At 53.2% G+C, this 27,777-nt stretch overlaps 1 protein-coding gene across 2 annotated transcripts in view; it reads right to left on the bottom strand.

Annotated features, from left to right (window-relative positions):
- CFAP77 (cilia and flagella associated protein 77) overlaps window positions 1-27,777 on the bottom strand; it is a 126,810-nt gene that overhangs the window by 12,823 nt on the left and 86,210 nt on the right. For both annotated transcript variants that reach the window (XM_032418267.1, XM_032418268.1), the window contains 2 exons: window positions 13,617-13,722; window positions 10,751-10,852 (listed from right to left, as the gene is read on the bottom strand). In XM_032418267.1, the coding sequence (XP_032274158.1) occupies window positions 10,751-10,852; window positions 13,617-13,722 (208 nt within the window). The remainder of the gene's footprint in view (window positions 1-10,750; window positions 10,853-13,616; window positions 13,723-27,777) is intronic.

Genomic DNA, 27,777 nt, shown 5'->3' with positions numbered 1-27,777 from the left:
GGTGACCACCAGGCGTCCAGCTGCCAGTGGGAGATGGGCTATTCCGTCGGGGTGCTTAGCCTGCTCTCCCCACTCCGAAACATCGAAGGATAGGATCTGGACAGTCACGGTGGACTGATCTTCAGTGGACAGCAGGACCCCGTCTTTTTTTTTTTTTTTTTAAAGATTTTATTTATTTATTTGACAGAGAGAGAGATAGCGAGAGCAGGAACACAAGCAGGGAGAGTGGGAGAGGGAGAAGTAGGCTTCCCGCCGAGCAGGGAGCCCGATGTGGGACTCGATCCCAGGACCCTGGGATCATGACCTGAGCCGAAGGCAGACGCTTAACGACTGAGCCACCCAGGCGCCCCAGGACCCCGTCTTTTATTTTAAGCTCAAGTAAGAGCCAAGGAGGGAGTTGATGAAGGAGGCGTGTGGCCGAGGCCCTTCAAGGAGTCTGTGAATGGACACCCCCTGCCACTCGGGCCGGCATCTCAGTCACGCTCCCCCAACGGAGGCCATGGTGCGGTGCCTGGACGAACATTCTACATCATCTCCGTCAGCAGAGGCCACTTGCTATAAATATTAACGCAGGCTCACAGCGGGCTCTCCCACCAGGGTGGGGGCCCCCAAGCACATGGAGCATCTATCTGTGTGTAGCTTTTGAATGCGAGTGTAGACTCCCTGGTGCCAGGGACTATATGTTCTGCATGTTGATGCTTGGTATCACGAACACCATGGGTACTTGATAAATATTAATTGGCGCTCGCAGATCTCAGAGAGGTCTACAGATTTGTATAGTAATCTCACCCCCGTCCCACAAGCAGTGACCTCATTTGCTGCCTACTGCTCGTCCAACAAGACAAGGCTTGCAGGAGCACAAGGTGCTGGAGGGGCGTCTTTGGGAGAGCGAGGGGGAGACACACCAGCCGATCCCCTCATAAACCTCCGCTGTTCATTTTGATGAAGGAGCAGGGTGGGAGGAGACACCAGATCCCCAGCGAGCATCAAATTCCAGAGCTCCAAATTTTGCTGCTGGTTTTAGACAATGGGGATTCCTTAATTACTTTCTCTGGAAATTTACCTGACAGTGCTTTCTCAGGTAGTGCAAGGTGGTTATCCGGGCGCTCGGTTCCTCGGTTGACAGAGTCTTTGATTTTGTGCTTGGTTGCAAATTAAGTCCTTTGCTGAGCCGTCCACACGGTACCCAGCAGTGCCTTACCGCTTATTCATACTGGCTGTTGAACAACTGTGCTTCTGCCAGGGAAGCGGGGAACACACTCAGATGTTTGGTGTCCATGGCCCATTGGGTTGGGGTGCTCATGATGAGGTTTGATGTCTTTCCCCTTTTTCCTTACTGAAATAACGAGCAGGAAGAATTTGGGGGGGTAACTCATAAGAAGAAACGGAACCTTTCTGTGGTTGACGGGACTGACCTTGTCAAGTCAGAAATAGGAATGGAGTTAAGTGTCCTCAGCTAGACAACAAGGACGTTATGCCATATTCTGGACGCTGTTCTGGGGAAAGAGTGACAGACAGGAGACTTCAAAGGTCTTGGGGTTACTCGACTGCTAGGGGTACTCCGTAGACACTAAAACAAATCTTGGCTAGATGGCTAGGTGGATGGATGGATGGATGGATGGATGGAAGGATGGATGGATGGATGGATGGAAGGATGGATGGATGGATGGACAAATGGATGAATGGGCAGATGGATGAACAGACGGATGGATGGATGGATGGATGGACGGATGGATGGACAGATGGATGGATAGGTGGACAGACGGATGGATGGATAGATGAACAGACTGATGAGTGGGTAGACAGAGGGGAAGTTGGATGAATTTACATTGATTTCTTATATTAAATGATTCAAGTGACACTGACCGCAGTCTCACAATATATAGAAAGGCAGTTCAAGCTGACAAATCTTTTTTTAAAAGGTTTTATTTATTTGTTTATTTATTTGAGAGAGAGAGTGCAAGCAGGGGGAGAAGCAGAGGGGAGAGGGAGAGAGGATCTGAAGCAGATTGAGCTGAGCACAAAGCCCGACGTGGGACTCAGTCTCATGACCCTGAGATCATGACCTGAGCCGAAACCAAGAGCCAGACACCTAACTGACTGAGCCACCCAGGCGCCCCAAGATGACAGATGTTCTATGACTGTGGATAAAGGTAGGGATACAACACCGGGTGGCAGAGATCATGGCACCTGGGCAGTCCACTGTCACTGCCACATAGTCCCCCACCTCTGACATTCAGAGCTCTGTACCCAGAGGAACCATCAAGAATCTAGGCATCCATACAGAGACAGTCTTTGCAGGGCTGTCACTTAAAAGGGGGGCAGGTGATTCTGTGAAAGGAGGCAGATTTTGGCTAAACGTGAGAAAGAAGTGGCTGTGCACCATACTGTGTCCCCTGAACGTTCCTGCATTGAAGCCCTGCCCCCAATGTGATGGCATTTGGGGTGGGGCCTTAGGGAGTAACTGGGTTCAGACAAGGTCACGAGGGCGCCCTCCACGTAGGGATTAGTGCCCTTAGAAGAAGAGGCACCGCAGAGCTGGCTTTCTCTCTCTCCGTGCCGTGTGAGGACATGGCGGGAAGGTGCCTCCTGCAACCAGGGAGAGTCTCACCAGAACCGCACCCTGCAGCCGCCCTGATCTCAGGCGCACAGCCATCAGAACTAAGAAATCGACGCCTCTACGTAAGCCACCCAGTCTACAGTATTCTGTTACAGCAGCCTGAGCCGATTAAGACGGAAGTTCATAATCCTCCGGGCTGTTTAACCGATGAGAGCCTGCCTCTCGCAGGCATGTTTCCGTTGGAAGGCCCCAGCATGCTTCAGAGCAAACATACGGAGGTGCACCCACATGCCATGGTAGATACATGTTTTAAACATCCCTGTGCAGAGCACGTGACATTGACCAGGGAGCTCCAGGAGCTGCTTGCTGAAGATGCAGGCTTGGGGGCACCTGGGTGGCTCAGTCGGTTGAGCATCTGTCTTTGGCTCAGGTCACGATCCCCGGGGTCCTGGGATCAAGCTCTGCGTCGGGCTCCCTGCCCAGCAGGGAGCCTGCTTCTCCCTCTCCCTCTGCCACTCCCCCTGCTTGTGTTCTCTCGTTCTCTCTCTGTTAAATAAATAAATAAATAAATAAATAAATCTTAAAGAAAGAAAATGCAGGCTTGGAGGCTACCCCAGACCCACTAGAATGGATCCTGGGGTGGGCCCTGGAATCTGCATATTTTTTTAGAGAGAGAGAGTGTGAGCAGAGTTGGGGGAGGGGCAGAGGGAGAGAGAGAATCCCAAGCAGACTCCACACTCAGCTCAGAGCCCATCACGAGGCCCGATCTCACGACCCTGAGATCATGACCTGAGCCGAAATCAAGAGCCAGACGCTCAACCGACTGAGCCCCACCAAGGTGCCCCTGGAATCTGCATTTTAAAGCCCTCCTCCAAGCTGGAGACCTGTGCATCTGTAGGAGCAGGTGCCAAAGCCCCGTCCAACACAGAGGTTCTGTTGCTCCATGACCATCCCCTGGCCAGGCCCACGCCAAGCGCTTCCCATGCACGACGGCACTGGCCCTCTGGTCCTGTCCCCACTTTACGGGTGCGGGTGCACAGGCCGGCACAAGGCAGGCAGGCGAACCCACAGGCTCAGCCCTCCCGCCCGCTCCGTCTCTGCCTCATGCCTTTTCCTGCAGCAGGCCTGCGATCAGTGGCCTCTTTCCTTTTTGGCCTTGGGGCCAAATTGCAATTTAAAAGGTGCTCAGGGGTTTTATCAAGGTCTAAAGGCTTTCAGGGCAGTGGGAAGTTTTGTTTATTGCAAGGGCTTAAATCAGCCAGAGCAGGGCTGGCCACGACCCTCTGGACACCTATAAAACCCCAGTTCCTGACCGCCCTTCACTCTCCTTCACGGGTCCTGCATTTAGCCCCCAGCTGGCCCCTGACCTCAGTTTCAGGTCCATAGTATTTATCGGCTCCACCAAGGCCCGCGGCCTGGGGCAGCCGGTCAGAGGGCCCACGCCTCCCCTCTGCTAGTCGTTAGCGCTGGACCTGGGCACATGGTTTTAGGCCTCCCAGCACAGTCCCTTGCCCTCTGACACAGCACGGCTCTTCTCAGCCACAGAGGGCTAGTGGGAGCGATGGTACAAAATGGACTATTCCTCAAAGCACCGAAGAGGTGCTCTGGGTGTGTGAGTGCTGAGTGTTGTTATCATTGCTGCCTTCGCGAAGGAACGCTGCCCCCGGGGGACTTCTTGGACACTCTTCCCTCTGCTCATCCAGCCACTGGACTGGGGTCACACTGCCCACATTCTTGTGTGTGTGATCTAACGCATCATTTCCCAGGACGTCTCTGAGGAGAGGAAGGAAGAGGCCAGCAAACGCCCCTATTTCTGAGGGACACTGAGGGATCCTGGGGGGGGGTCCACTGTGTTGATTGCTTGCGGCTCCGAGACACGAGGTTCGCCTTGCCCGCACTTTTGACAAAGCTCAGTGTACCTGAGCAAATCATCTAACCTGTGTATAGCTGGAACCTGCTGCTGGCCACGTGCTGGGCAGCTCTGGATCCTGACCTGGGAACAGCATGGGTGCCCGGTGACAGAGTCGGATGCATGGGGATACGTGGCAATGAGGCACTCGGAGGTTAGGCCCAAGTCCTGCTCGAGCCAGGAGTTTCCCTTAAATCACCAAGAACTGTTCTCTTGGGGAAGAGCCAGAAGAAGAAACTGGGGATCCCCAAAGTCCCACCGACTCCCCCAAATTCAAGGTGGGATTCTAGCTATCTCTAGAGGTTAGAAATCTATACCTGATGCCAAAACAAGCTGTCTTGTCTATTTTCTGGTTGATTCTCAACACAAAATTTGAGATGTTTTTGCCTCCTGGTCGGGGAGAAGAGCTTCCTGTAGAGAACAGAGAGTTCCCAGGCACCGAAGTGTTAAGGGGACAGTCAGGCTGGGGGTCCCCAGTTAGAAGCACCAGCTCCCACTTCTCTGGGCCCCAACATAGACGCCTGGCGTCTCCCTCCGTGACCTGGGAACCCAGACTCGTCCCGCCGTACCAGGAGCTTTACTGCTGTCCCCCACCTCCTGCGGCCCCCCCCTTCCCCTTGTTCCCATCCCCAGAGCTTCAGCTCTGGCTCTTTGTGACTTGCCAGTATTGAACAGCAATGTCACCTCACGAGCAGGTGCCTAAACATTCTGTCCCTCCAAGGTGCCGGTTTATGTAAAACCAATTAAGCCCCCGCTTTTATCTCTCCAGCGAGGCAGCTCTTCTGCATACTGATCTGATTTCTAATGGGGGCATCCATATTTAGGGGAGAAATGTCAACTTCATCAGGACCTCTGAATCCTCTGAATCACTCTTCCTAGTGCCCTGTTTCCGCGTGTGACACATTCCATCCCGGCGCTTGGAGCCTGACGTGGCAACATGGGATGATTCTTATTCCAACACGACAGAGCGACAGGATTCTTAAAATACATCACTTGTGCAGGGACCTCGGGGAGGAGCAGATCTGGCATCTGTCCTTCCTGTGTCTGGAAGGAGTGACTTTGGGGCTGAACACACCTGTCCAGAGAAGGGCTTCTAGTTCGTTGGCCCTTTGGAGCCCTTTGGAGAGGTGGCTGCAGTGGGTGGACAGGCTCAAAGCCCGCTCTGGGGGTTTAACAGAGAGTTAACTTCCCAGCCGGCTATGATTTGTAAGGGAGCTTAAAGGTGGGAAAGAAAATCCTTTTCTTAGATTCAGCAGCTTTCACTAATCAGCTGCATCTCTGGGTGTCACTGCTTGGCTGACTACTGATTTTTTTTCCTGCCGTCTCCGGTTCTATTAGGGAGTCAGGGGCCCAGGAGACCTGAGGCAGGGTTAGTCTTCCACAAAGAGAGGAGCCTGATCCCAGCATTCAGAGCACAAGAGCTTGTAAATCAAACTGTTAGCTTAATAGCTTGGGCCATTATTCTAAAGCAGTGGGGCTGAAACCAAAAGCCAAATGAAAATATAGTCAATTTGTTCATACTTTAGTGACTGAACGACTATGTAATGTCAGTGGGTATCGGCCCTGGGGAAGACAGGTCTGTCGGGGGAGAGGCGCAGTGTTCGGCGTGAGGGGTGACCTCGAGATGCTTGGGCAAACCTCCCTCTGAAATGGGTTTGGGATCCCCAATTATAACACAGACTTGGCCATAGAGAGCCAGACTCAGGGAGCCGGCCGTCTTCACTGCTGGGAGAGCGCAGGCCTCTGATCTCCGCGCCTGATGGAAACCCAGCGCGAGAAACCAAGCGTTGCGAGCAGCACCGGAGGGCCTGTGAGTTCAGGAGGGCCTGGGCTGAAGGGCCTTGAGTCCTGGGACAAGCGCCCGAAGAAGGATGTAGCGTCCCTACCCTTCAAACACATTAAAAAAAAAATAGCCTTACTGGTTTTGTAAAAGTCATATCCTCACTGTAAAAATTCAAACAATGCAGAGAAGAGCATGAGAGAAAGTAAAACTCAGCCTCACACCACTCCAGGGGTCACCGCTGCTGCTGCCTGAGGACCCCTCCCTCTGGATGTCTGTCCCTGAGCACGGGTCCCTGTGCAGATGTGTGGACGCCTCTGTCCCAACGGCATCACGCAGCACGGGGTCTTTCCCCAGCAGTGGGTTAGGAACGTGGCAGTAAGTAGCCTAAGGTCATTATTTGCAGTGGCTGTATACTATTTCACAGGATTATATCTTGTCTGTGCAATGTCAGTTCAGGATCTCTCAGCTCGTACTGAAGACGCCTCTTCACTGGCACGTCCGGGCTTTCACCATTGTGGGGGTGCCACCATAAATACGTGGGACCCACTCCCCCCAGATATTTGTCTTTGGGCTGGTATCACTGGCAATCTTTGTAAAGAAGGATAAATCGTCTATTTTTCTTGACTTAATATCAGGCAGCCATAGGATGCACAGTTCAGACTGGGTCACTTTTGAGAGCAGAAGGTGGGCACTATTAGTAATCCCACCTCCCAGGGGCGCCTGGGTGGCTCAGATGGTTAAGCGTCTGCCTTAGGCTCAGGTCATGATCCCAGGGTCCTGGAATCGAGCCCTGCACCGGGCTCCCTGCTCCGCAGGAAGCCTGCTTCTCCCTCTCCCTCTCCCACTCCCCTTGCTTGTGTTTCCTCTCTCGCTGTATCTCTCTCTGTCAAATAAAATCTTAAAAAATAATAATAATCCCACCTCCCAACAGGCAAGCCTGGATTCTGGCCCCTGCCTGGAAAACCCAAGCAGGGTTCTGCAAAAAGCAGGTGAGCCGGGTGGGCCAGCCTGTACCAGGATGATGTTGATGGGGCTTTGGTTATGCAGCTTGCCCCCGGCCCCAGCTCCGGCTGCCAACTAGGGTTGGGGTCTCCCCAGCATTTCAGGCTTCTGGACACCAGGGGGTGGAGCTGCCCCAAACTTCCCCGTCTAGCTGTCCAGCCCTGTGTGTTAAGGGGACAGTCAGGCTGGGGGTCCCCAGTTAGAAGCACCCTGGCCGCTCACCAGTGACCCTACAGCAGCCTGATGTCGGCACCGAGAGCAGGGCTTGGCACAAAGATGCTGAACGAGATTTGTGTATGAATGAGGGAATGAAGGAATGATCACCAGGCCCATCCCCAGGGCAGATGCCATGTGTTGGCACCTGAATAGAGTCCAGGTGCCCTGCTGAATGTATACGTGTGTCCTCATCGAATCCTTCTGCTAGCCCCATTTTCAGAAGACGGAACAGGGACGTGGACCGGTAAAACCATGTGACAGGTAGGGAGAGGCAGGGTCGCCATGTGACCCAGGTCCGCTGCCCCTGAGTCAGGTGCGCACTCAGGGAATGCGGGTTCCCTCCTCCCTCCCCGCAGCCCCCGGCACATCTGTGAAGGGCACGAGCCCAAGTGCCGCTGGGCACAGAGGCTACCGGCTGCAAGCCCAGCGGTCCCTCCACTCAGGGATGGGAGGCGGTGCGTGCACATCCCGTCCCCAAAATGGGAGCCTGAGGAGGGGTCTGAGCCGTTTCCCCTGACGGTTCACTCTGGGTTTGGGGTCCACCACCTTGAGCCGTGACCCTGGGATCGTGAGCCTTCGGTTGAAGGAGACCCTTAAGAACAGTGCTACCCTCACTTTCAGATGAGGAAACTGAGGCCCAGAGAGCCTCTTAGCTGACTGGTGGCAGGGCATACCTACATGACCCTCTCTCTGGGCCCCACGCATCCGGGGCAGTGGCTGGTGGTACAGACCAGAATGGGCGCTGGAAGCCCAGGCAGCCCTGCGGCTGGTCCCGCGGGTGCGGTCCCGGGTGGGCCCAGGACGCCGCTGAGCGCCCCGCGAGGTGCCGGGCCGGGGAGGGTCTGGGCAGCCCCCTCGAGGTGCAGGGAGCCAGCTTGCTCCGCGTTGACCCAGCGCAAGGAGCAGGCCGCCGCGCCCCTGCCTGCTGCTTTTCCATGTGAGAGGTGTTTAATTATTTCTGACAGGGTTCAGCGTCGACATCTGTTCGCGAGCGGGGAGAGTCCATTTAGGTTATCCATCACTGTGACAGGTTCAACTTTTTTGGAAGCGCTTTTCCCTTTTATAATGGGGCTGGGGTGGGGAGGGGGGGTGGTGGCTGGGCACAGACATGAGGCACAGACAAAGACCCTCTTGGGGCCCCGTGCAGGACGCTGCGTAGCCCCCGGCCACCACCGTCGCTGCCGCACTGGCCCCGGACCCGGTCGGGGCTGCCAGGATGGGGGACGCCAGGATGGTCAGGTTGGGAAGGGGCTTTCAGCGGGTCTGTGAAAGGCTTTTAACTCTTCTGTACTCTACTGGTCATCCATTCATTCATCTCCTCCTTCATTCATTCTTCCTGCAGACTTTCACTGACCACTCAGTGGGTGCGGGGCTCTGTGGATGCTGTGGGGGTCACAACAGGCATGGTCCTTAGGGGCTCACATTTTGCTGGGGAAGATGGACAACTAATTGCCCAATTAACTAATTAATTGCAATGAGGATGCATACTCTGAAAGGGAGAAAGGGGCCCTGCTGGGCTGAAGAGGCACCTGCTGGGTTGCAGCCAGAAGTGAGGGAAGGATCCTCAGGAGGCCCTGGACTTCCGCGGCCCTGGACAGAATCCGGGACCCTTTCTTACAGGGCATGTTCCTTCAGCCTGCAGAGCCTCAGGCTCCACATCTGCTGAATGGGGACAGCGTTTCTACGAAATAATGCATGTCTAGTGCTTGGCTCACAGTGAGAGCTAATAAACACTTCCCATTGGTAGTATTTCCCAAAAGGGGGGGACCAAGTGTTGCATCCATAAAGGCATCACTCTGGGGGGTTAGGGTCTCCGCTGGGCTGACCACGGTGGCACCCAGGGACAAGCCTTGCTCTGAGAGTCCTGCAGAGGAACTTCCAGAAACCCATGAACATCCCCCAAAAGACGAAAAGTGCCCTGTGAATCCTGGGGCTGGCATGTTTATTCTTTCTCGTTTCTGTGGCACAGTGGGTAGTGTGTTGGAGGTTGGGGCCAACGGTCAGAGGAGCCAGGCTTCCCAGCCCCCCACCCCGCTCACTGGGGGAGGACAGCTCAAATTCTGCTTCCCCTCTGTGCCACGGAGCAGTGGGGGGGATACTCGCTCTGAAGATGAAGTGCACTAATACGCGGAAATGACTCAGCTCAGTGCCTGGCACCGAATCAAAGGGTGGCATTTACAGGTTACCTCCTGTTGCTCCTGACCGTATTTCAGTGACAGCAATCTAGAATGGAAGAGCCCAGCACAGCTGAGTCAAAGCCCCTCTTTTGAAAATAGAAACTGGTTTGTTCATGTCCGACTCTGGGCCAGGCACCGTGGGGACACCGGCGTGGGAGACATGCTCTCCTGATGGGGGAGAGTCGGGGTGGGGATTGGGGTGAGGGCCCTTTCCTTGCTCCTCTGGCCCAAGACCGCCTGAGCCCTCCTTTGTCCCCTGCCTCAGTAGCTCTGGGCAGATTCTAAATCAGAGCCAAGGGGCTGGGGGTGGGGGGTGACACTGCAGAACTGAGTGTTGTGGAGGGCATCTCATGCTCACGGAGCTCTGGGTCCCTGTCCCTCCCCAGGCAACATCCCAGGGAAAATCAGAGAGAAAAATCAGAGCTAAAAGAGCAAAGGAGGGGCCAGGAAGGAAGCTGTGGAGAGAGGAGTGAGGGGGAGGAATATGGTTAAAAAGGCAGGATATTGGGGGAGACTGAGAAACCAGAGCAGAGCCACGCAGCCAGGCTGGAGGAGCTACAAAGCGACAGGGGCAGGGACTCCCGGCACCTTCTGCTCGGCGCCCAGTCACGTTCGTGTGCGGGGTGGTACGGGCTGACGGGCAGCGGGCGAATGGTCACTGACATATGCTGACAGAGGCCACTTGGGCAGGTCACAAGGGGCCGCGTCGGGGGGCAAGCAGGCTTCTCCTCGAAGCTCGGCAGCTTGTTCGATTGCATTAGGCTCAGGAAGGCACTGTCCCCTTCATTGTCCAAATTGCAGTTTAACTCAATACTGCGGGTGGGCTGGGCTGGCCAGGAACATTGCTTTGTCCAGCTGTCTTCCTGGGGCCAGGCATGTCCCTGTGGCCCCCTAGAAAGGCTCGCTGGGCCCGAGTTGGGCAGGCACAGCTCCCCTCCCACTCAGAAGCCGCTGTCCCCAAACCTCCCGGTTCCCCCCTCTGAACAGCCAACCGGTGGCTAGAAGTCCACAGCATTTCACTGTCTAGAGGACAGGTAAAGAACGGGCAGAGTGAGAGGCATCCACCCTAGGTGAGGGAAGGGGCATTTGGAGGCGAGACCGACCTTCTGGAAGTGAGGCATATGCCAGAGGGCATCCAGCTTCACTGGCGGCTTGTACTTTCTCAGCTGACTGCTCCGGGTCTCATACAGCTTCCCCAGGATCACCTGCGGGCCAGAGAAATGCAGAGGTGAGGTGGTCTCCTGGCTCGCGGAGGAGCCCGACCTATGATGAGGGGAGGCGAGGGCAGAGGGTTGGGCTTCCTGGTGTTGCAGACCCGTGGGTCACGTTCCTCCTGCCTCCGGCCCTTCTCCAAGGCTGATGTCACGGCACTCGCTCCCCTGGCCACTGCTCAGTGGCCTCCGGCGTGGGACCCCCCCCACCCCGTGCTGCGAGCATGTTGATCTGTTTCTGGTTTGGCCCCTAGAACTCACAGGTTGCTTCACAGAGAGGTAACTTTCCCGTGATCTGATCCAGCTTGAGCTTTGGGGATCCTCGTGGCACATGGCCCCTACTAAGGTCCTGGACGGGCCCTATTCGTGTGCTCTGTTTCTCTAAAATTTGTGATAGTCATATGTTTTGTTGTGTACTTTCTCTTTTCTTTCTTTTTTTTCATGGAAGTATAGCTGACCCGCAATGTTAGGTTAGTTTCGGGTGGACAGCGTAGCGATTCGACATGCCATCTGTCACCATACGACCCTGTTACAGCACCATTGACTGTATTCCCTGGGCGGAATCTTTTATCCGGGACTTATGCATTCCATCACTGGAAGCCTGTATGTCCCGCTCCCCTTCAGTAGGTCCTTTGGATCAGCGTCTTCTCTGCCTTCTAGAACAGTATCTGCAAACCAGAGATGCTCTCCAGCTGAGAGTCACCACGCCTGCCTTCAGAGTTGGAGGGATGCATGCACCCCCCTTTCCCCTTCCTAAGTGGAAATGGATCTCCCCGCTGGAAATGGGTCGCCGATGCTTGACAGACGGGGTTGGTTACCGTAGGATTTGCTGAATTCAGCACTGAGCGGAGGGGCCCAAGATGAGGACTCACTACATGGAAGCTGTGCCGAGAATTTCCATTTGAGGACACCACCATCCAAACCCCAGGACATCCTTTGCGGCTGGAGAGACAGGCTTCCCCTCGGATGGTGGCAGCTTGACCTTTCAGACCAGCCATCTTATCAACCCCAGGCCCCAGCCCCAGTGTTTGTGCGTCTGGGTGTTCCTCCCAGTTTGTTAGACAATGTACAGCCACAGAGAATCTTGGAACAGGAAGAGAACCCTGGGGTTGGTTCCACAAGTGTTTTCTGAGCGCCTACCATGCGCTAGGCACGGCACGGCGGGCCCTTTCTGACCCTTTCTTTCCCCAGTGAGGGAACTGAGGCCCTAACTAAGTGGCGGCTCCCTCAGAGTCACACCCGGGGAGCGGGCCCCAGTTCCCAGCCAGTGCTTGGAGTGGAGCCACTCCCATTAGTGGGGTGCTCTGCCAAACAGGGAGGGGCACTGGCCACGGTTGTCTCTAACGTCAGAAGATGTGTCCCCGGGAGCTCGGTTTTCCATGGATTTGCGACACTCTGAGTCCCTGTGAAATTGCCACTAATTAAAAAACACGACCAAACTGGAGCTATAAAGCGGTTTGTAATGGCAGCGCTCCCTCTGAAACTGGTCGTTACCATATAAGTCAACTCTTTCTTGAGCCATTAACGAATAAACTAGTCATGGGCTGCTTTTAAAATGTTATTACAGCACTCTGCTTTTTAGTGAGCTGGTGTCTCGTTCTCTACCAACGTCAAGGACAGTGGGAGGGGCCCCCTGCCCCTCAGTGACGCTCCCGGCCTGTCCTGAAGGCGCCAGGATCCTCGGTAAAACTCTTCGGCTCCCCAGTTTGGCTCTAGAACATCTTTGCCCTGTTGCTGAACTCCAGGCTTTCCCATAATTAGCAGGGGTGGGACCTTGCCATCAAGAAGAGCCAAGACTCTGGGGCTACACACACACCCCCCGAGTCCGGGCCTGGCTCTGACGCCTTTAGCCAGTCGCTTAATCCCTCTGTGCCTACGTTTGCCCACATGAAAATGAAATAACCGAGACAACCTGATGAGATCCCCGCCTCATGGTGTGCTCAGGAGACGGAATGCGGGAACACGGGTGCACGCTCAGCCCAGCTCCCTGCCCGGAGCAAGGCAGAGGGAGAACACTGGCTGGATTGCTGCACCAACCAGACACGCGAAGATCGTGCTTCTAGTGAAATCCGTGTGGCACTAGGTGCACATCAGTCTGGATCGACTGCAGCTCACACCGTTAGCAACTGGCAGCGTGGGGACGTGGTTCTGTCCTCAGCCTCAATTTCCCTGTGCGGGCACCGCCTCTCTGAGGCTCAGTTTCCATGCCCAGGAAATAGGAATAATGCCCCCCTTGGGGGCTTTTGTCAGACATAAACGAAACGATGTGTATGATGTACAGGATGGGTTTAGCATGTGGCCTATTCATCAGTTTGAAAAGAAAATGTATTCCTAAAGTATAACAAAATGTGTTCTTTATGGCATCCTGCTTTATTAGCCTTTTCTTTAGTACAGGGCATATTTCTGTCCCGGCCGGGTCAGGTCAGTTGAAAATCAGATTTCTGGATGGGCGGAGTCGTGGAGGTTTGGTGGAAGGAGTCCCCGGGTAGGAGCTGGGACACCGGGTTCTGCTCCTGCGTCAGAGGTACACAGGGCCGGGCCAGAATCTTCCACTCTCAGGCTTGAGCAGGGGTTGTGTGTGATCATCACCAAGACCCTTTTAGCACAGCACCTAGCAGCTTGGTTGCCACCCCCAGCCTCGCCCCTCCCCATTTGTGACAAACGTGCACAAATGTCAGTCTCACAGCTTTGCCAGGCCAGCCCCTCCCTCCACTCCCATTCCAAATGGGGGCCACTCTGGAGTGGGGGATGCATTTACCTTGTGCTTTTTCTCCAGTTTAATGGCTTTCTGGGTGGCCTTCTGCTCCTGCACCCAAAGCTGCTGGTAGCGATGCTGCAGTAGGTCAAAGAAAGGGGTGGAAGGCCTGCGGGGAGGAAGCGCAGAGAGGCTTGAGGCCTTGGAAGGCCGCCCCATTCTGACCGAGGATGCCCACCTGACCCTCAGGACTGTGCTCTGGGAGATGGTGACAAAGCCTCCCCCCCGCCCCCCCCCGCCAAAAAGCGGACTATAGACAGGCTTGTTGGAGCCCTCTTTTCAACTAGACCTTGCCCTTGGGCCTTGGGCCTTGCCCTTGGTCTGCTGAAGCCAGTCTTCACAAAGAATCTGTGAAGTCAATCCCCCATCCCACCCCCCGTCGGTATCAGTATCTGATCACCTTGGCCTGCCTTTACCCAGAATCCCATCGGGTCAGTTCAGTGAGCATCGCCCTGCCCTTTATGTGTCCTTCCCTGACCCTCACCCCCTGCTCCCGGGCTGTAAGTCCCCACCTGTGCTGTATTCATAACGGGGCCCCGTGCTGCACTAAGTCTCTTTCTCCTTGTGCGGTAGCACTGTGTGAAATCATTGCCACCTCTCGTTTCTGACTCTGGCTCTCCTTGACAAGGGTCTCCAGCCTGGGAGAGCGCATACCCTGTGCCGCGCATTTTGTTCACCCCACCCCTTCGCAACGCTGTCAGACGGGTACCATCCCTATCCCCATCCCAGAGCCTTGGGGGGGCGGCGAGTGAGACCTGCCCAGAGTAGCCGAATAGGTAACAGGTGACAAGGGCAAGTTCTTCACGGAAGAACCAGAGCTAATGATTGCAGGAGGGAATGATGGAGCCAAGGGGGCGCGGGAATCACCGGGGTGCCGCTCCCAGCCAAAGAACAGGTGGAGGTAATAATAATCATCAGTGGCTGCTAAGGCCATTCGGTGGAGACTCTACAATGCGTGGGGCAGGCTGCAGCAGCTGAACCAAATGACCCATTTCTTTATTGTGGGAAAATATATACACAACACACAATTTACCCACACAATCGATCTTACCATTTCTGAGAATGACAAGCAGACATCTGTGATATATAGTGGGAGGTACGCAGTACCATCCACCCAAAATTCTTTGGGAAAAGAAACCAAAGTACCCTGACAGTCATCAGATTTCTAGACAAGCACCGTCAAATCAAAATACAACACAAGTCACCTTGTAACGAGGACTTTTCCAGGAGCAACGTGATAAAGGAACAAGCAGAATTAATTTTACTCATATATTTTATCCCTCTCATTACCAATGTATTTTATTGACCTAATCTAGCCAAAATATTAACACACCAACATATAATCCTTTTAAAATATTCATGGGGTGTTCGAAAGATTCAGTTTTGAAATTTGAATTTGGGACCCCTGGGTGGCTTAGTCGTTAAGCGTCTGCCGTCGGCTCAGGTCATGATCCCGGGGTCCTGGGATCGAGCCCCGCATGGGGCTCCCTGCTCGGCGGGGAGTCTGCTTCTCCCTCTGCCTGCTGCTCCCCCTGCTTGTGCACGCTCTCTGACAAATAAATAAATAAAATCTTTAAAAAAACAGAAATTTGAATTTAAATTAGTCAAAATTAAATACGAAGGTAGATTCAGCTCCTCAGTGGCACCAGCCGCGTTGCAAGGGCTCAGTAACCACCTGTGGCCGGGGCCGCCGCACCAGATACACAGCTGTCGGCCTGCCTGCCACGCCTCGCAGGAAGCGCACGGCGTGGGGAGCGTGCTACGCACCCCCGTGATGATGCCGAGTGCCCCGTGCCGAGTCCCGAGTCCCAAGCGTGGGACGTTCTGCAGGACAAGTGGCTCGAGCACCTCAGCAAACAAAGGACCGTGGAAGGGAGGAGGAGGCAGTGGGGTAGATTACAGTGACCTAAGAAACGCACCCACCAGGTGCAGTCTGCGGACCTCGTTCGGATCCCGAGTCAAGCAGACCATCAGTGGGGAGGTATGTTTTGGGGCAACCGGGGCCAAGTGAACACTAGCTGAGGTTTGGAAGTTATTTAAGTGTTTCTGTTGGAGATGCATATAGAAGGGCTTGTGGGTGGAATAATTGGTTGTTTACAATTTGCTTTAAAAAGGAACTTCCGCAAATAATAAAATACAGTAAAGTGAAAACGGACGGCAGGGCATATCGATAATGGTTGGAGCTGTGTGGTGGGGGTTGGTCACGGGCACGTACTATAGTGTCTGCGATACTTTCGTGCATGTTTAAAATTTTTCATCCTAAGCAAAAAGAGAAAAAGAAGAAGAAACTGTGAATCAGGCTCATTGTTTTCCCCCGTCATGTCTTTCTGACCTTCCTTTTGATGGTGAGCAATCCTAGCCAGCTTTTCTGCCTCTCACGTCTGAGCTGATTATTTCCTCATTTCCCTGGGCCAGAGAGCCTCAGATTTTTTTGGTGCATAAGAACCCCAGAGGTTCTGAGTTAGGAAGTGGGACGGGGGCCCAAGAAATCACATTTTCAGCAAATATAGTTCTGACACAGGGTGTGTGGGTTGAAGGGTAAGCCCTCCAAGTGGTGTTTCCATCCTCATCCCTAGAACCTGTGGATATGACTTTATTTGGAAAAAGGGCTTTTGCAGAGGTAGTCCAGTTAAGGATCTTGAGATGGGATTAATAACTATGCAAATGCTTTTTGCACTTGTCCAAAGACAAGGGTCCTCATACGAGGACATACAGCAAAGAGAGACACAGGGGGAAGAGGAGGAGGTGCGGGCGGGGGGACAAAAGATGACAGCACAGTGATGGGGCCGCAAGCCAAGCATACCTGGGGCCACCGGAGGCTGGAAGAGGCGGGGCGGGTTTCTCCACTAAAGCCTCCAGAGGGAGCACGACCCTACCCCCACCTTGCAAAATTCTGGCCTCCAGAACCGTGAGAGAATATGCGTCTGTTGCTTTAAGCCAACAAGTGCATGGTAGTTTGTGACGGGGAGCCCGGGAGCTAACACACAGGGGTTCCTCAGCCCACCTAGGGGAAACACCAGTAGAAACCGCCCTCTGGATGACGTCTAGAGTAGGTCCCGAGACTAGAAATCAGGGTCTCACAGCTGAAGGAACCACAGAGCAGCATTTTGCAACCTGGCATGTGCGCGTGGGTCACCGGGGGATCTCGTTACAGGTACATTCTCGTTCAGTGGGTCTGGAGAGGTCACAGGTGTTGTGGCCCAGGACCCCACACTTTGGGGCTTAAGACCTAGCCCCAGAGGTCTTAGCCTCCGAAGTCCCAAGAGTTGTGGACAGTACCTTCTGAGCAGGTGTCTCAGGGGGAGGATCCACGGCTTTTCTCATTGCTTTTCTGGAAATGCAAGCACCCCAGGGAAGGTTCCATTCTTCCCAGTGACCTTATCTCACGACTGGGGAGTGCAGAAATGGAAGTATTAAGAAGAGACACCCCCCCCCCCATCCTGAGACAAACCTTGAGCCTCTCTAGCTTTGTGTGTTTTTGGTTTTTTTTAGAGGGGGAGGGGCAGAGGGACAGGGAGAGAGAGAATATTTTTTCAATTTTTATTTATTTTATTTTTTTTAAAGATTTTATTTATTTGTCAGAGAGAGTGAGAGCACAAACAGGGGGAGGGGCAGAGGGAGAAGCAGGCTCCTTACTGAGCAAGGAGCCCAATGCGGGACTCGATCCCAGGACCCTGGGATCATGACATGAGCCAAAGGCAGATGCTTAACCAACTGAGCCACCCAGGTGTCCCGGAGAGAGAGAATTTTAAGTAGGCTCCACATCCAGTGTGGAACCCAACAATGGGCTCAATCTCCCTGAGATCAAGACCTGAGCCGAAACCAAGAGGCAGATATTTAACTGCCTGAGCCACCCAGGCGCCCCTCTGGCTTTGTGTTCGATTTGGCCTGCACAGCAGTCTTAACAGACTTTGAGATTGTCATCAACAGTTAAAAGTTGGGAAATTTTACATTAAAAACCAACTTTCCAGACTCTCTTGAAAATGTGCAGCTTCTGACCGTGTGGTCTCTATGTAGCAACTACTGGGTGGAGCCAAGTGTCACCTGTCACTTCGCCCCATGCCTCTCCCTTCCCTGTTGCCCCTTTACCTGCGCCCTGCACCCCATCCATTCTCCTGGTGTAGTCTGACTCCCCAGTATGCAGACTTTCGTGGGACTGGGCTGAGCAGGGACTCTATTTGAGCAAAGCCTCAGGGGCTCTGAAATGCCACTTTACAGAGCAGCCTGCCGGGCGGCTACAAACAGTGGCTCTTTGTTTTCTGGTTCCTTTACCCCTGTGGTGACTTTTATTGCTTAATTATTACACGCCCCATGCTTCTGAGCAGCCTAATTTATGGCCATGCTTTCTAATGACATGAGATGCGTAACCTCACAGTATCTCCCCCCAGAGGCCGTTCACAACAGAAGAGCGGTCTTCCCAGCAGCCCCCACTGCAGGCATCACCAAGAGCCTCCCTTTGAGGCCCCCCTACAGCCTGGGCCGACCGGCTTTGTGTCCTGTACGGCCAGTGGTTATTACCTGGAGACAGGCAGGGAGGGGCTCGGGGCGGGAGAACAGCTGAGAAACCTTGGGGGTCACGGCCCCAGCCCGGCTGGCTGAGGGAGATCCAGCAGATTCTGCCCATTTGTGCTCTGGCTCATTAACTTGGATAAAAAGGTGGGGAGGCTTGTCAGGACACAAATCGGATCACATCACCCTTTCCTGTTTTAACCCTAAGCCTAGACTCCGGGCCATGGGCCCCCACCTGGCTTACTCTCGGCTTCTCCCGGTCTCAGCCGTGGGGCCGCCTCCTCAGCCAGCCTGCCCGACAGCCCATCCTCGGCCGCCCCCCCCGCCAGGTGCCTGCCCACGCACAAGTGCTCCGGGTCATTGGTTCTCTGGTTTGTCACCGACCTCGGCCACTGGATGCCAACACCACCAGGGCAGGAATGGTTCCTGTGAGCGGCACAGTGTTGCTCTCAGCAATTACGTGTTGTTGAGAAAGAGGGAAGGCAAATCAGAGAAAGAAAGACCAGGCAAAGTTCTGGGAGATACACTTTTTCATAATTCAGGGTATTGTACGTTAGGCTATGTAGAAGGTATAATAAAGGCCGTAAGTTGATGGACGCTGCCGCTCGATGGACGAAGGACAGTCTTCTCAACAGATGGCGTGGAAATGATTGGACATAGTGGGCAAAACCCCACAAAATAGCTCTCGACCGGAGTCGCAGACCTTCCACAAGAATGAACTCAAAATGGATCATGGATTTTGATGTGAAGGTAAACCGATTAAAGTTCCCCAAAAAACGCAGGAGGAAATCTTTAGGAACTCAGGCCTGGCTTGGTGCTGACTTCTGAGACTTGGCATCAAAAGCATGACCCGTAAGAGAAAACAGAAGTGATAAATCGGACTTCTTCAAAATGAAGAACTTTTGCTCTGTGGAAGGTCCTCTCAAGAAGATGAAAAGACCAGCTACCCAGACTGGGAGGAGGTCCCTGCAAACCACACATCTGGCCAAGCGCTCCTCTCTAGAACATGTGGAGAACTCTCAAACTCAACGTGGAAAGCAAACCAGTTAGAAAGACACAAAGAGGCATTTCATCGGAGGGAGTACGGCTGACCAATAAGGACAGGAGAAAATCGTCCACATCCCTGCCCTCAGAGACATACAAATTAAGACCCTGATGACATTCCACTACACACCTATTTGTGCAGAAATGAGAAACCGCAAATGCGGGCAAGGATGCAGAGAAACCAAGCCCCCCTCCCCCCCACATTGCTGGTGGGAACGAGAAGTAGTATAGGCACTCTGGAAAACAGGTTGACAGTTTCTTAAAAATCTAAACATACAGGATGCCTGAAGCCTCAGTCGGTGGAGCATGCAACTCTTGATCTCAGGGTCATGAGTTCGAGCCCCACGTTGGGTGTAGAGATGACTTAAAAATAAAATCTTAAAACAAAAACAAACAAAAAACCCTAAACGTACACTTACCGTATGGCCCGCAGCTGTACTCCTGAGCATTTATTCCAGAGAAATGGGAGCTTACATGTATACAAAAACCTGTACACAAATGTTTATAGCAGCTTTATTTGTTATAGATAATTGATATTTGTTATACAACCAAAATATCCTCCAGTGGATGAATGGATAAACAAACCGGGGTCCGTCGGTACTATGGAACACTGCTCAGCGGAAAGAAGGATCAGGCTATTGGAACACACAACTTGGATGGATCTCAAGGTCATCGCGCCGAGCGGAAATGACAATTTCGAAAGGTCACCTACTCTGTGATTTCATGCACATCACATTGTGGAACTTTCCAGGGATTAGGGAATGGTGGGGAGCGGAGTCACTGTGGGGTAGCATGAGGGAGGTCTTTGAGGTGATGGAACAGTCCTGTATCTTGATTGTACCACACAGATCTACACACACACACACACACGAGCGCATGTCAAAGCGATGAAGTCTGTGTGTTGTACCAACGCCACGTTTTTAGTTTTGACATTGCATGTAGTTATATAGGATTTTATCTTTGGGGAAAGCTGCATGAAGAGTGTACAGGATCTCTCTATACCATCTCTACAACTTCCTGTGAATCCAGCATTATTTCAAAGTACAATATTGTTTAAAATGCAATCGAGCATGTTAGAGGAGAGGCTGGAGCAGCTTCCTTCCTCCTTTATGGGAAAGTACCATAAAATTCCTGCCATGCAAAGAGGTAAACAGAATACAGGGCCCCAAAATGTAGGGGAGAGATGAAGATAGGGCTTGTCCAGCAATTAATTTTTTCAAGTCTGATTTTTCTGTAATTTGTGGTTTGTGGTATTTGTCAGCTTACTTAACTTTGTAATTTGTTCTCTTTTCTTTTCTTGGTCTAATGAGGAGTTAAGTTTTGAGCCTAAATTTGTATTCATGATTTTGAATTTTTTTTCCTCAAAAGGGGCCCCAAACTTGAATATGTTCCAAGTTGGACAAATCTGGAGCTGCCCTCAAGTGCAAGTAAGATCTTATTTTAATTATAAGAGGATGGTATCTATAAGTTTATGCTAATGCACATGAAAACCCAAACAAAATGGGTGATTGGTCTAGGACAATATAGAAGCTCAAAGTTGATTGAAGCGCGTAAAACGTTAACAGAGCCTTGAGCACTGGGCCTGGGGATCCTACACATCAGCTCTCACAACCTCGCCTTGGATAGTATTCCAGGGCCTTCCAGATTGTTCTTAAGAAAGCTTCCCAAATCATTTTCTTATACTTGTTTTTAAAGATTTTGTTTATTCATTTGAGAGAGAGAGAGAGCACAGTGGGAAAGGGCAGAGAGAGGGAGAAGCAGACTCCCCGCTGAGCAGAGAGCCCGATGTGGGCTCGATCCCAGGACCCTGGGATCATGACCTGAGCCGAAGGCAGACGCTTAACCATCTGAGCTACCCAGGCACCCCGAAAGCTTCCCAAATCATTATCATCCCACATTAACTGGGACCCTGCTGTCAGCCCTCCACCTGCCCCCGAGCCTAGGAGGAGGTGAAGCAGGTCACTCAGGGCAACTCAATCCCAGCCCCTTCCCACCGAGCTTCCAGCCACGGGGGAAAGAAACTTCTCCCAGTGAAGCTGGAAGTTTTGATTCTTACACTCGGTTGGACATCTTAACTAGCACACGGGAATGTCTTGTACTGGATGTGAGCCTAAAGGCCGAGGGCATCTGAGATTTCACCAGGGTAAGAAGCTGACCCTCAGAGCAGGTGTGAACAGAGCATGGGATGTTCTAGAATTCCCCTGTGGCTCCCACTTGTTCGCTGTGCCGGTCACATTTATAAAAGTGATGGTGTCTTTAGTAGGAAATATTATATAGTTGCCAAAAAGAATGGAGTGGCCATACATGTAATGACCCAGAAAGATCTCTGAGACCTCTGTAAAGTGTGAAAACACAAGTCCAGGGGAGAAAGAGCCATACGCATATGCATACACCTGCATCCACACAGGTGTGGACGGGTGGATAAAGGCTGGAAAGAATCTGCCGATGATGGCAGACGGGATGTGGGCAAGCACAGGGCGTGGGGCAAGAGGACCCTTCCCCTCCCGTCTGTTTACTGGTTATAGGACTGTTTTGCAATGAATAAAACAAAAAACAAGGAAGGAAGGAAGGGAAGGAGGGAGGGAGGGAGGAAGGAAGGAAGGAAGGAAGGAAGGAGGGAAGGAAGGAGGGAAGAAGGCACCTGGGTGGCTCAGTCGTTAAGCGTCTGCCTTCGGCTGAGGTCATGATCCCAGGGTCCTGGGATCAAGTCCCACATCGGGCTCCCTGCTCAGCGGGAAGCCTGCTTCCCCCTCTCCCACTCCCCCTGCTTGTGTTCCCTCTCTTGCTGTGTTTCTCTCTGTCAAATAAATAAAATGTTTAAAAAAAAAAAAGAAAGAAGGGAGGGAAGGAGGGAAGGGAGGGAGGGAATTCCAAGCCTGAGAGTTCATGTGGCCCAGCTGGGGTCACACAGCCAGTAATGGGGGTGGCGGATCCAAGCCCCCCAACCCCCACCCCTGAGAACATCAGACCAGAACTCTCAGCAGCTCCCCACAAGCAGCTGAGGGTGGGCCAGGCCTTCAGGGCCGGGGAGGCGCCTGGCAAGAGCCCAGCCCTGTGTGGTTGCTGTTGAGGAGTTTTATTAGCATTTTCCCAGGTCCTAGACCCTTCGAGGATGCATCTTTAGGAGCCATTTCCTTGTTTTCTTCTGCAACTACTTTTTGCCGCTACCTTAAAACATATTCAGCTTTTTTTCTTTTGAAGTAAATGCGATTCTTTATAATAATAAAAAAAAATAGGCATTTTTCTCCCACCCCAAAATGAATGATTTTTGCCACAGGCGGAGGATCCCCTGTGGTCACAATTACAGCTGTCCTGTCTGCAGCTTGCTTTTGAGAAGCTGGAAGGGGTGCATACAGAAGGTCTTAATTATTTATCCTCACTAAATGAGGTGGGGAAGCCAAAGCCCAGAGAGGTCAAATGGCTGATCCAGGGTCACACAGCACATTCCACCAGCAAAGCCTGGACTCTTGCCCTCGGGCTACAGCCATGAGAATGCCAATCGATTTACACCGAGCTTGGAGTCTGCCAGGGAGCCAACTGCAGACAGAGGCCAGAGCCAGGGGCCTGGCTACTCTCAGATAGGACCCCAGACCTTCCCAGACACTTGCTGTCTCACCAGGCCCTGTAACAGCGCCTGGTCCACGCAGGAGCTGAGGGTTTTTTAACAATGCACATCTGACCCTGTCTTTCTTAACACCCACAGGTGCCTTCTCATTGCCCTTGCGGCATGGAGCACAATTTTTAGGGGCTCTGTGCTATCTCCTGGACCACATCCCACTCCCACCTCCTCCCAGACCAGCGCACCCCCGGGTCCCCCCTGTTTCGTCTTCCAGTCTCAGCTTAGATGAGATGCTCACGCCCCCACCACCAACCACCTCGCTCCACCATCCCTCCTGAGGCCTCCTGTAGCTCTGCAGGAGACTTTGCTGTCCCTGCTATATAAAGATCTTTTTGACGTTTTTTACAACAACTAGTTCAGTAACCACCTGTCCCAGCAGGCTCTAAGCTCCATGGAACAGGGGTCAAGGCTGGATTGTTCTCTGTGCCCCTCCCAGCCTGGACAGCCAGCCTGCACTGGGTAAAAAGGCTGAGGGGCTCCAGAGTCCCACTCCCTCTCCCTGTAAGAACCCCCTCCCTGAGGACAGCTCTCCTCCTTCACTGCAATGCCCAAGAGGGGGTCTTTGGAAGATACTAGCTTTGCCTTGGGGAACCTAGTGATGGGGGCGGGGTGGCCCTTCTGTCCTGCGGAAAGGGGACAGCCACGGAGGGCAAGCCCCCAGGCCTTTGGGTCCCTTTCTCTCTCTCTCATGGGGGATGCTCTGTAATTAAAGCCAGCATGTCGGAGTGGCTCCTGGATCCCGAAACGGGCAGCCGAGAACAGAGGGCCCGCTCAGGACAGGTGGCACAGGATGGCAGCCCCTCCCTGAGGATGTTTAGTCTAGGAGGCCTCTGGCTGGTGTGGGGGGGGGCGGTCCTCTGAGAGCCCACCCAGCCAGGGGAATCTTGGACTCTCAGACCCGTTCGCTATGAATCTTTAAAACCATTCAAAAGTGATTAGGGCTTGTAAAAGTCTATGCTTCCACCTGATATTGGAGGGGTCCCCAGAGCACAGGGTTGGGATGTGGGGGTGGGGGCTGCTTGGAGTCTCTCCAAAGAGCAGAGAGGATCAGGGGGCTGGCCATGCGCAAGCATCTGGGGAGGGGGTCCTGGGCCAGGAAGGTGGGAGGCATGGGACCAGGTCCACCCCGGAGCTGGGGAGCTTGGTCCCAGCGGGGGTCCTCCTGGAGGCAGGAAGAGGCTGTCCACAAAGGGGTTCTGGGGACTTTGGGGGTCATGGAAATGTGCTGTATTTTCATTGAATACCCCAGTATCTAAATTTTTTTAAAGTAATCTTTACACCTAACGTGGGGCTCAAACTCACGACCCTGAGACCAGGAGTTAGACGCCCCACCAGCTGAGCCCGCCAGGTGCCCCCATCCCCAAGGTGGATAAATCTGTCAAAACTCATCAAATTGCACACGAACCATTTCAGCATCTAAAAATTACACTCCAATAAAGGTGTTTTAAGAGAAAAAACTAAGAAGATGGGTTGAGGAGAAAATGACCAAGGCAGGAGCCCTAAGAGAGGAAGGTGTTGGTGAAGGTACTAGGGAGCTACGGATAGTTTCCAAGCAGGAGGAGAGAGGATGAGGCATGGTGACGGCCACACTTCACAACTCTTGCTGTGGTGGTGGGGGTGGGTGAATTAGGCTGGGATGGGCGCGGCGACATAGGATTTGAGGACCCAGGCCATTCCAGGGGAGGAAAGGCTACACATCCTATGAATGAGATCTCGGCCCTGCGTCCACTTACTCGTTTGTCCGCTCACCCATCTGACCCTCCCAGGAGCATGAACAGCACCCCCCCCCCCATGGGCTGGGTGCTCTGAGACGCAGGGACATGCACTCTGCACTCTGCAGCAAAAATAATGATAATTATCACAGCGTACACTTCTTGCCTGCTTCCTCAATCCTGAGGACAACAGCTCTAGAGACAGATTTTTTTTTTAAGATTTTTAAAAATTTATTTATTTGAGAGAGAGAGCAGGGGGTGGGGGAGAAGAACAGAGGGAGAGGGATAAGCAGACTCCATGCTGAGCGCAGAGCCGGATGCAGGGCTCAATCTCATGACATTAATATTCTCATTCCAAGACAGGAAATCCGAGGCCCAGGGAAGGTCACTGTCTTGCCCAAGACCACACAGCCGGTGAGTGTGACATTTGTGGGGGAGCCTGTGGGTGCATCCACCTGCAGCTCTCCCCTCTGCAGACCTAAGCGCCAATGTAGAGATGCCGTGGGAGCTAGGAGGCAGGAACTTAATTCAGCAAGGGCGTGGGAGGAGGAACGTTCTCTCTGAGCCTTTTGATGGATCTTTGAGGATGAGCAGAGGGTAGTGGGGGTGGGGGAGTGAAGCAAGGGGACTCCTCACAGAGGGGTGGGCATGAACATCCCATCAGGCTGGCACCGTGCCTCCCAGCCCTGCACTGGCCTGATGGGCATCGGAGACTAACAGCAGGTCAGAAATACCTCCTGTTTTAATGAGCACATACTATACTAAGCCGCTGTCGAGCATTCCAGCTGCAGTCCCACTGATTCCTCATGACTCCGAGAGTGAAGGGCAACATTCCCGCTTTCCCATGGGGAAACTGAGGCTCAGATAAAGCAAGGAACTTGCCCAGGGTTTGCTCAGGGACACGGAGCAGGCAGGTGCCAGAGCCGGGGACCCCATGCAGGTTTCCCTGGCTCTAAAGAGTCTGCCTCCTCACGGTGGGGCTGTGCGCTCAGCGACCCCAAAGGAGGTCCGAGAGATCCAGTGGTCGCTGTGCAGTGGCCTGTCCGGGTGGCCTCGCCGCTGGTCCTGCTCTGTGCCCGGATGGTAAAGCTGTGTTTTCCGTCCGACGGTGCTTCCTCTATGGAGAGAAGGCAATGGGTCCTGAGCCCGGGTGGCCCCATCCCGGGGGCCTCGGGCCCTCACACGCAGTTTCGAGGATTTCTGCGCACCCTTTCCAGTGTGTCTGAGCAGTGCCCGTCAGTGACAAATTGTTTGCCCATAACCTGGCAGGAACCTCTCGGAGAAGTTCCTCACCACCCTGATGTTTTCGCTAACAACAAAACCATGTCAAAACTAAGTCTAATAAAGCGGAAAATGGGGAATAAAATGAAATGAAATCAGCTCTACTCGGGGTAGGCCTGCAAGAAACTTCAAATTAGTTCAATCCAATCCATCTTCGCTGCTTCGCGATTGATACCCCAGACCAGGGGTTGATCTCGGATGAAGGCACCAGGGACGAGCAAGGGAAATGGAAATTATCATTTGCAAACATTAGGCTGACACTTTGTACGTGCGGGGGATGAGGGCTGACAGCTCTGATTTGCCGGCTCGGCTCCTCTCTGCCAAAGAGCGCTCTGTGGATTAGGGGGGCCCCTTTCATGGCAACCCATCTTCATCTTCGCTGCTCATTAAAACTTTGTGGAGCTGGAGAAGTTGGCGGAAGAGAGGAAGCTGCAGGAACCTTCTGAGGGACTTCAGGTACACATTTGTTGAAAGGTGTTTGAGAAGGGAGCCTTGGGTCTGACAAACCGGATTTTAGTACGGCTATCCGTTCACAGCGGGCTAAAATAATTGGTCATCAGTGACTACTAATTCGGTTTAGTAGCCAGAGGCAATTTTTTTCTTCCTGGAAAATCAATGACAGCACGGAGGTCTGTTCAACGTGATTCCGCTCAAAACTGGTCCTTATTTGGCGCTTGATGCTTCTTCCAGCGGAGACAGCTATTTTGTTAAAATAAAATTAAAATCCATCTCTAATACACCGGGGGTCTGCTGCTCCCACGGGGCGGGTGGGGCACCGGCTCTGGCCCCGCACAGCCCTGGAGACTGGAGGGGTAGACAGTGGCCTCCGGGATGGGCCGTGGCCAAGGACCGTGGAAGGTCTGGTTCTGGAGGAGGGAGAAGGCCGGAGGGCTGGGCTTCTGCCAGAGGCTCTAAATCAAAACCGAGCCCACGAGGGACAGACAACAGTGGCACTGTGTAAGGGGCCCTAGCTCCTGGCACATCCGCCCGAGGTGTTCCTCCCTGCCCCGTGGGGCTTGCGTGCTCAGACGGGCCGGGGCGCCTTCCCTTCTCCTCCACCCCCCGAGGCTTCCAGAACGGGCCCCTGCGTCTGACAGCCCAGTGACTTCGGAGGCCGTCTGCTGAGCCCTCGGCTCGTGCCTACAGCAGCACTGTTGTTTCTTCCAGTAAGTGCTCCTGGCTTAACTTCGCCTCCACGGTACCAAAGCCACGGCTAAATCCTTTTTTTTTTTTTTTTGCTTTTTTTTTAATTGAAGTTTTTTATCAAGATCGTTGTAGATTTCACGAGCAGTTGGAAGGAACAAAACAGAGAGATTCCCGTACACCCCTTACCCCAGTTCCCTCGATGGTAACCTCTTACAAAACTAAAGAACAAAACCACCACCAGGATATCGGCAGCGACACAGTCCACGCATCTCATTCAGCTCTCCCCAGATTTACTCGTACTCATTTGCGTATTTATTTCTACACAATTCCTCACATGCAGGGGTTCATGCGCCCACTGCACAGTCGAGATACAAAACAGTTCCGTCACCCCAGGCCCCTCCAGGGACCCTTGACCACCATGCCCCCTCCCTCCCACGCTGCACCCACGTGCCCGGGACCGCTCCATGTCACCCTCTCAAGAACCCCACGAGACAGAGGACCTGCAACTATAATCACTCCCTGTTTTACTGACAAAGAAACCGGTTGATGAAGAACTAGTGTTAATGATATCGAACGATTGGTACAGTTCAAGCAGATGAAGTAGCCTGCTCCGGACCTGGATTTGGGGGTCCTGCACCAACGTGGTTGCATATAGCAGACCCCAGGCCGCACTGGCCCGCATACCAGCTTGGTGTGGTCTATACCATTCAAAAACTCTCTGCTACCAATATATATATATATTTTAAAAATCAGAATTCACGTAAGAATCCAAATGTCTGGCTTTCCTTAGCGAGGCATTAGGTTGTCTGTTAGGGCAATGCTGAGCCCCCATTCCCAGGGGTCAGTAACCGGC

The sequence above is a fragment of the Phoca vitulina genome, unplaced genomic scaffold (genome assembly GCF_004348235.1).
Source record: "Phoca vitulina isolate PV1807 unplaced genomic scaffold, GSC_HSeal_1.0 scaffold21, whole genome shotgun sequence".
In the NCBI taxonomy this organism is placed as follows: Eukaryota; Metazoa; Chordata; class Mammalia; order Carnivora; family Phocidae; genus Phoca; species Phoca vitulina.
This window is presented reverse-complemented; position numbering and strand designations above follow the sequence as displayed.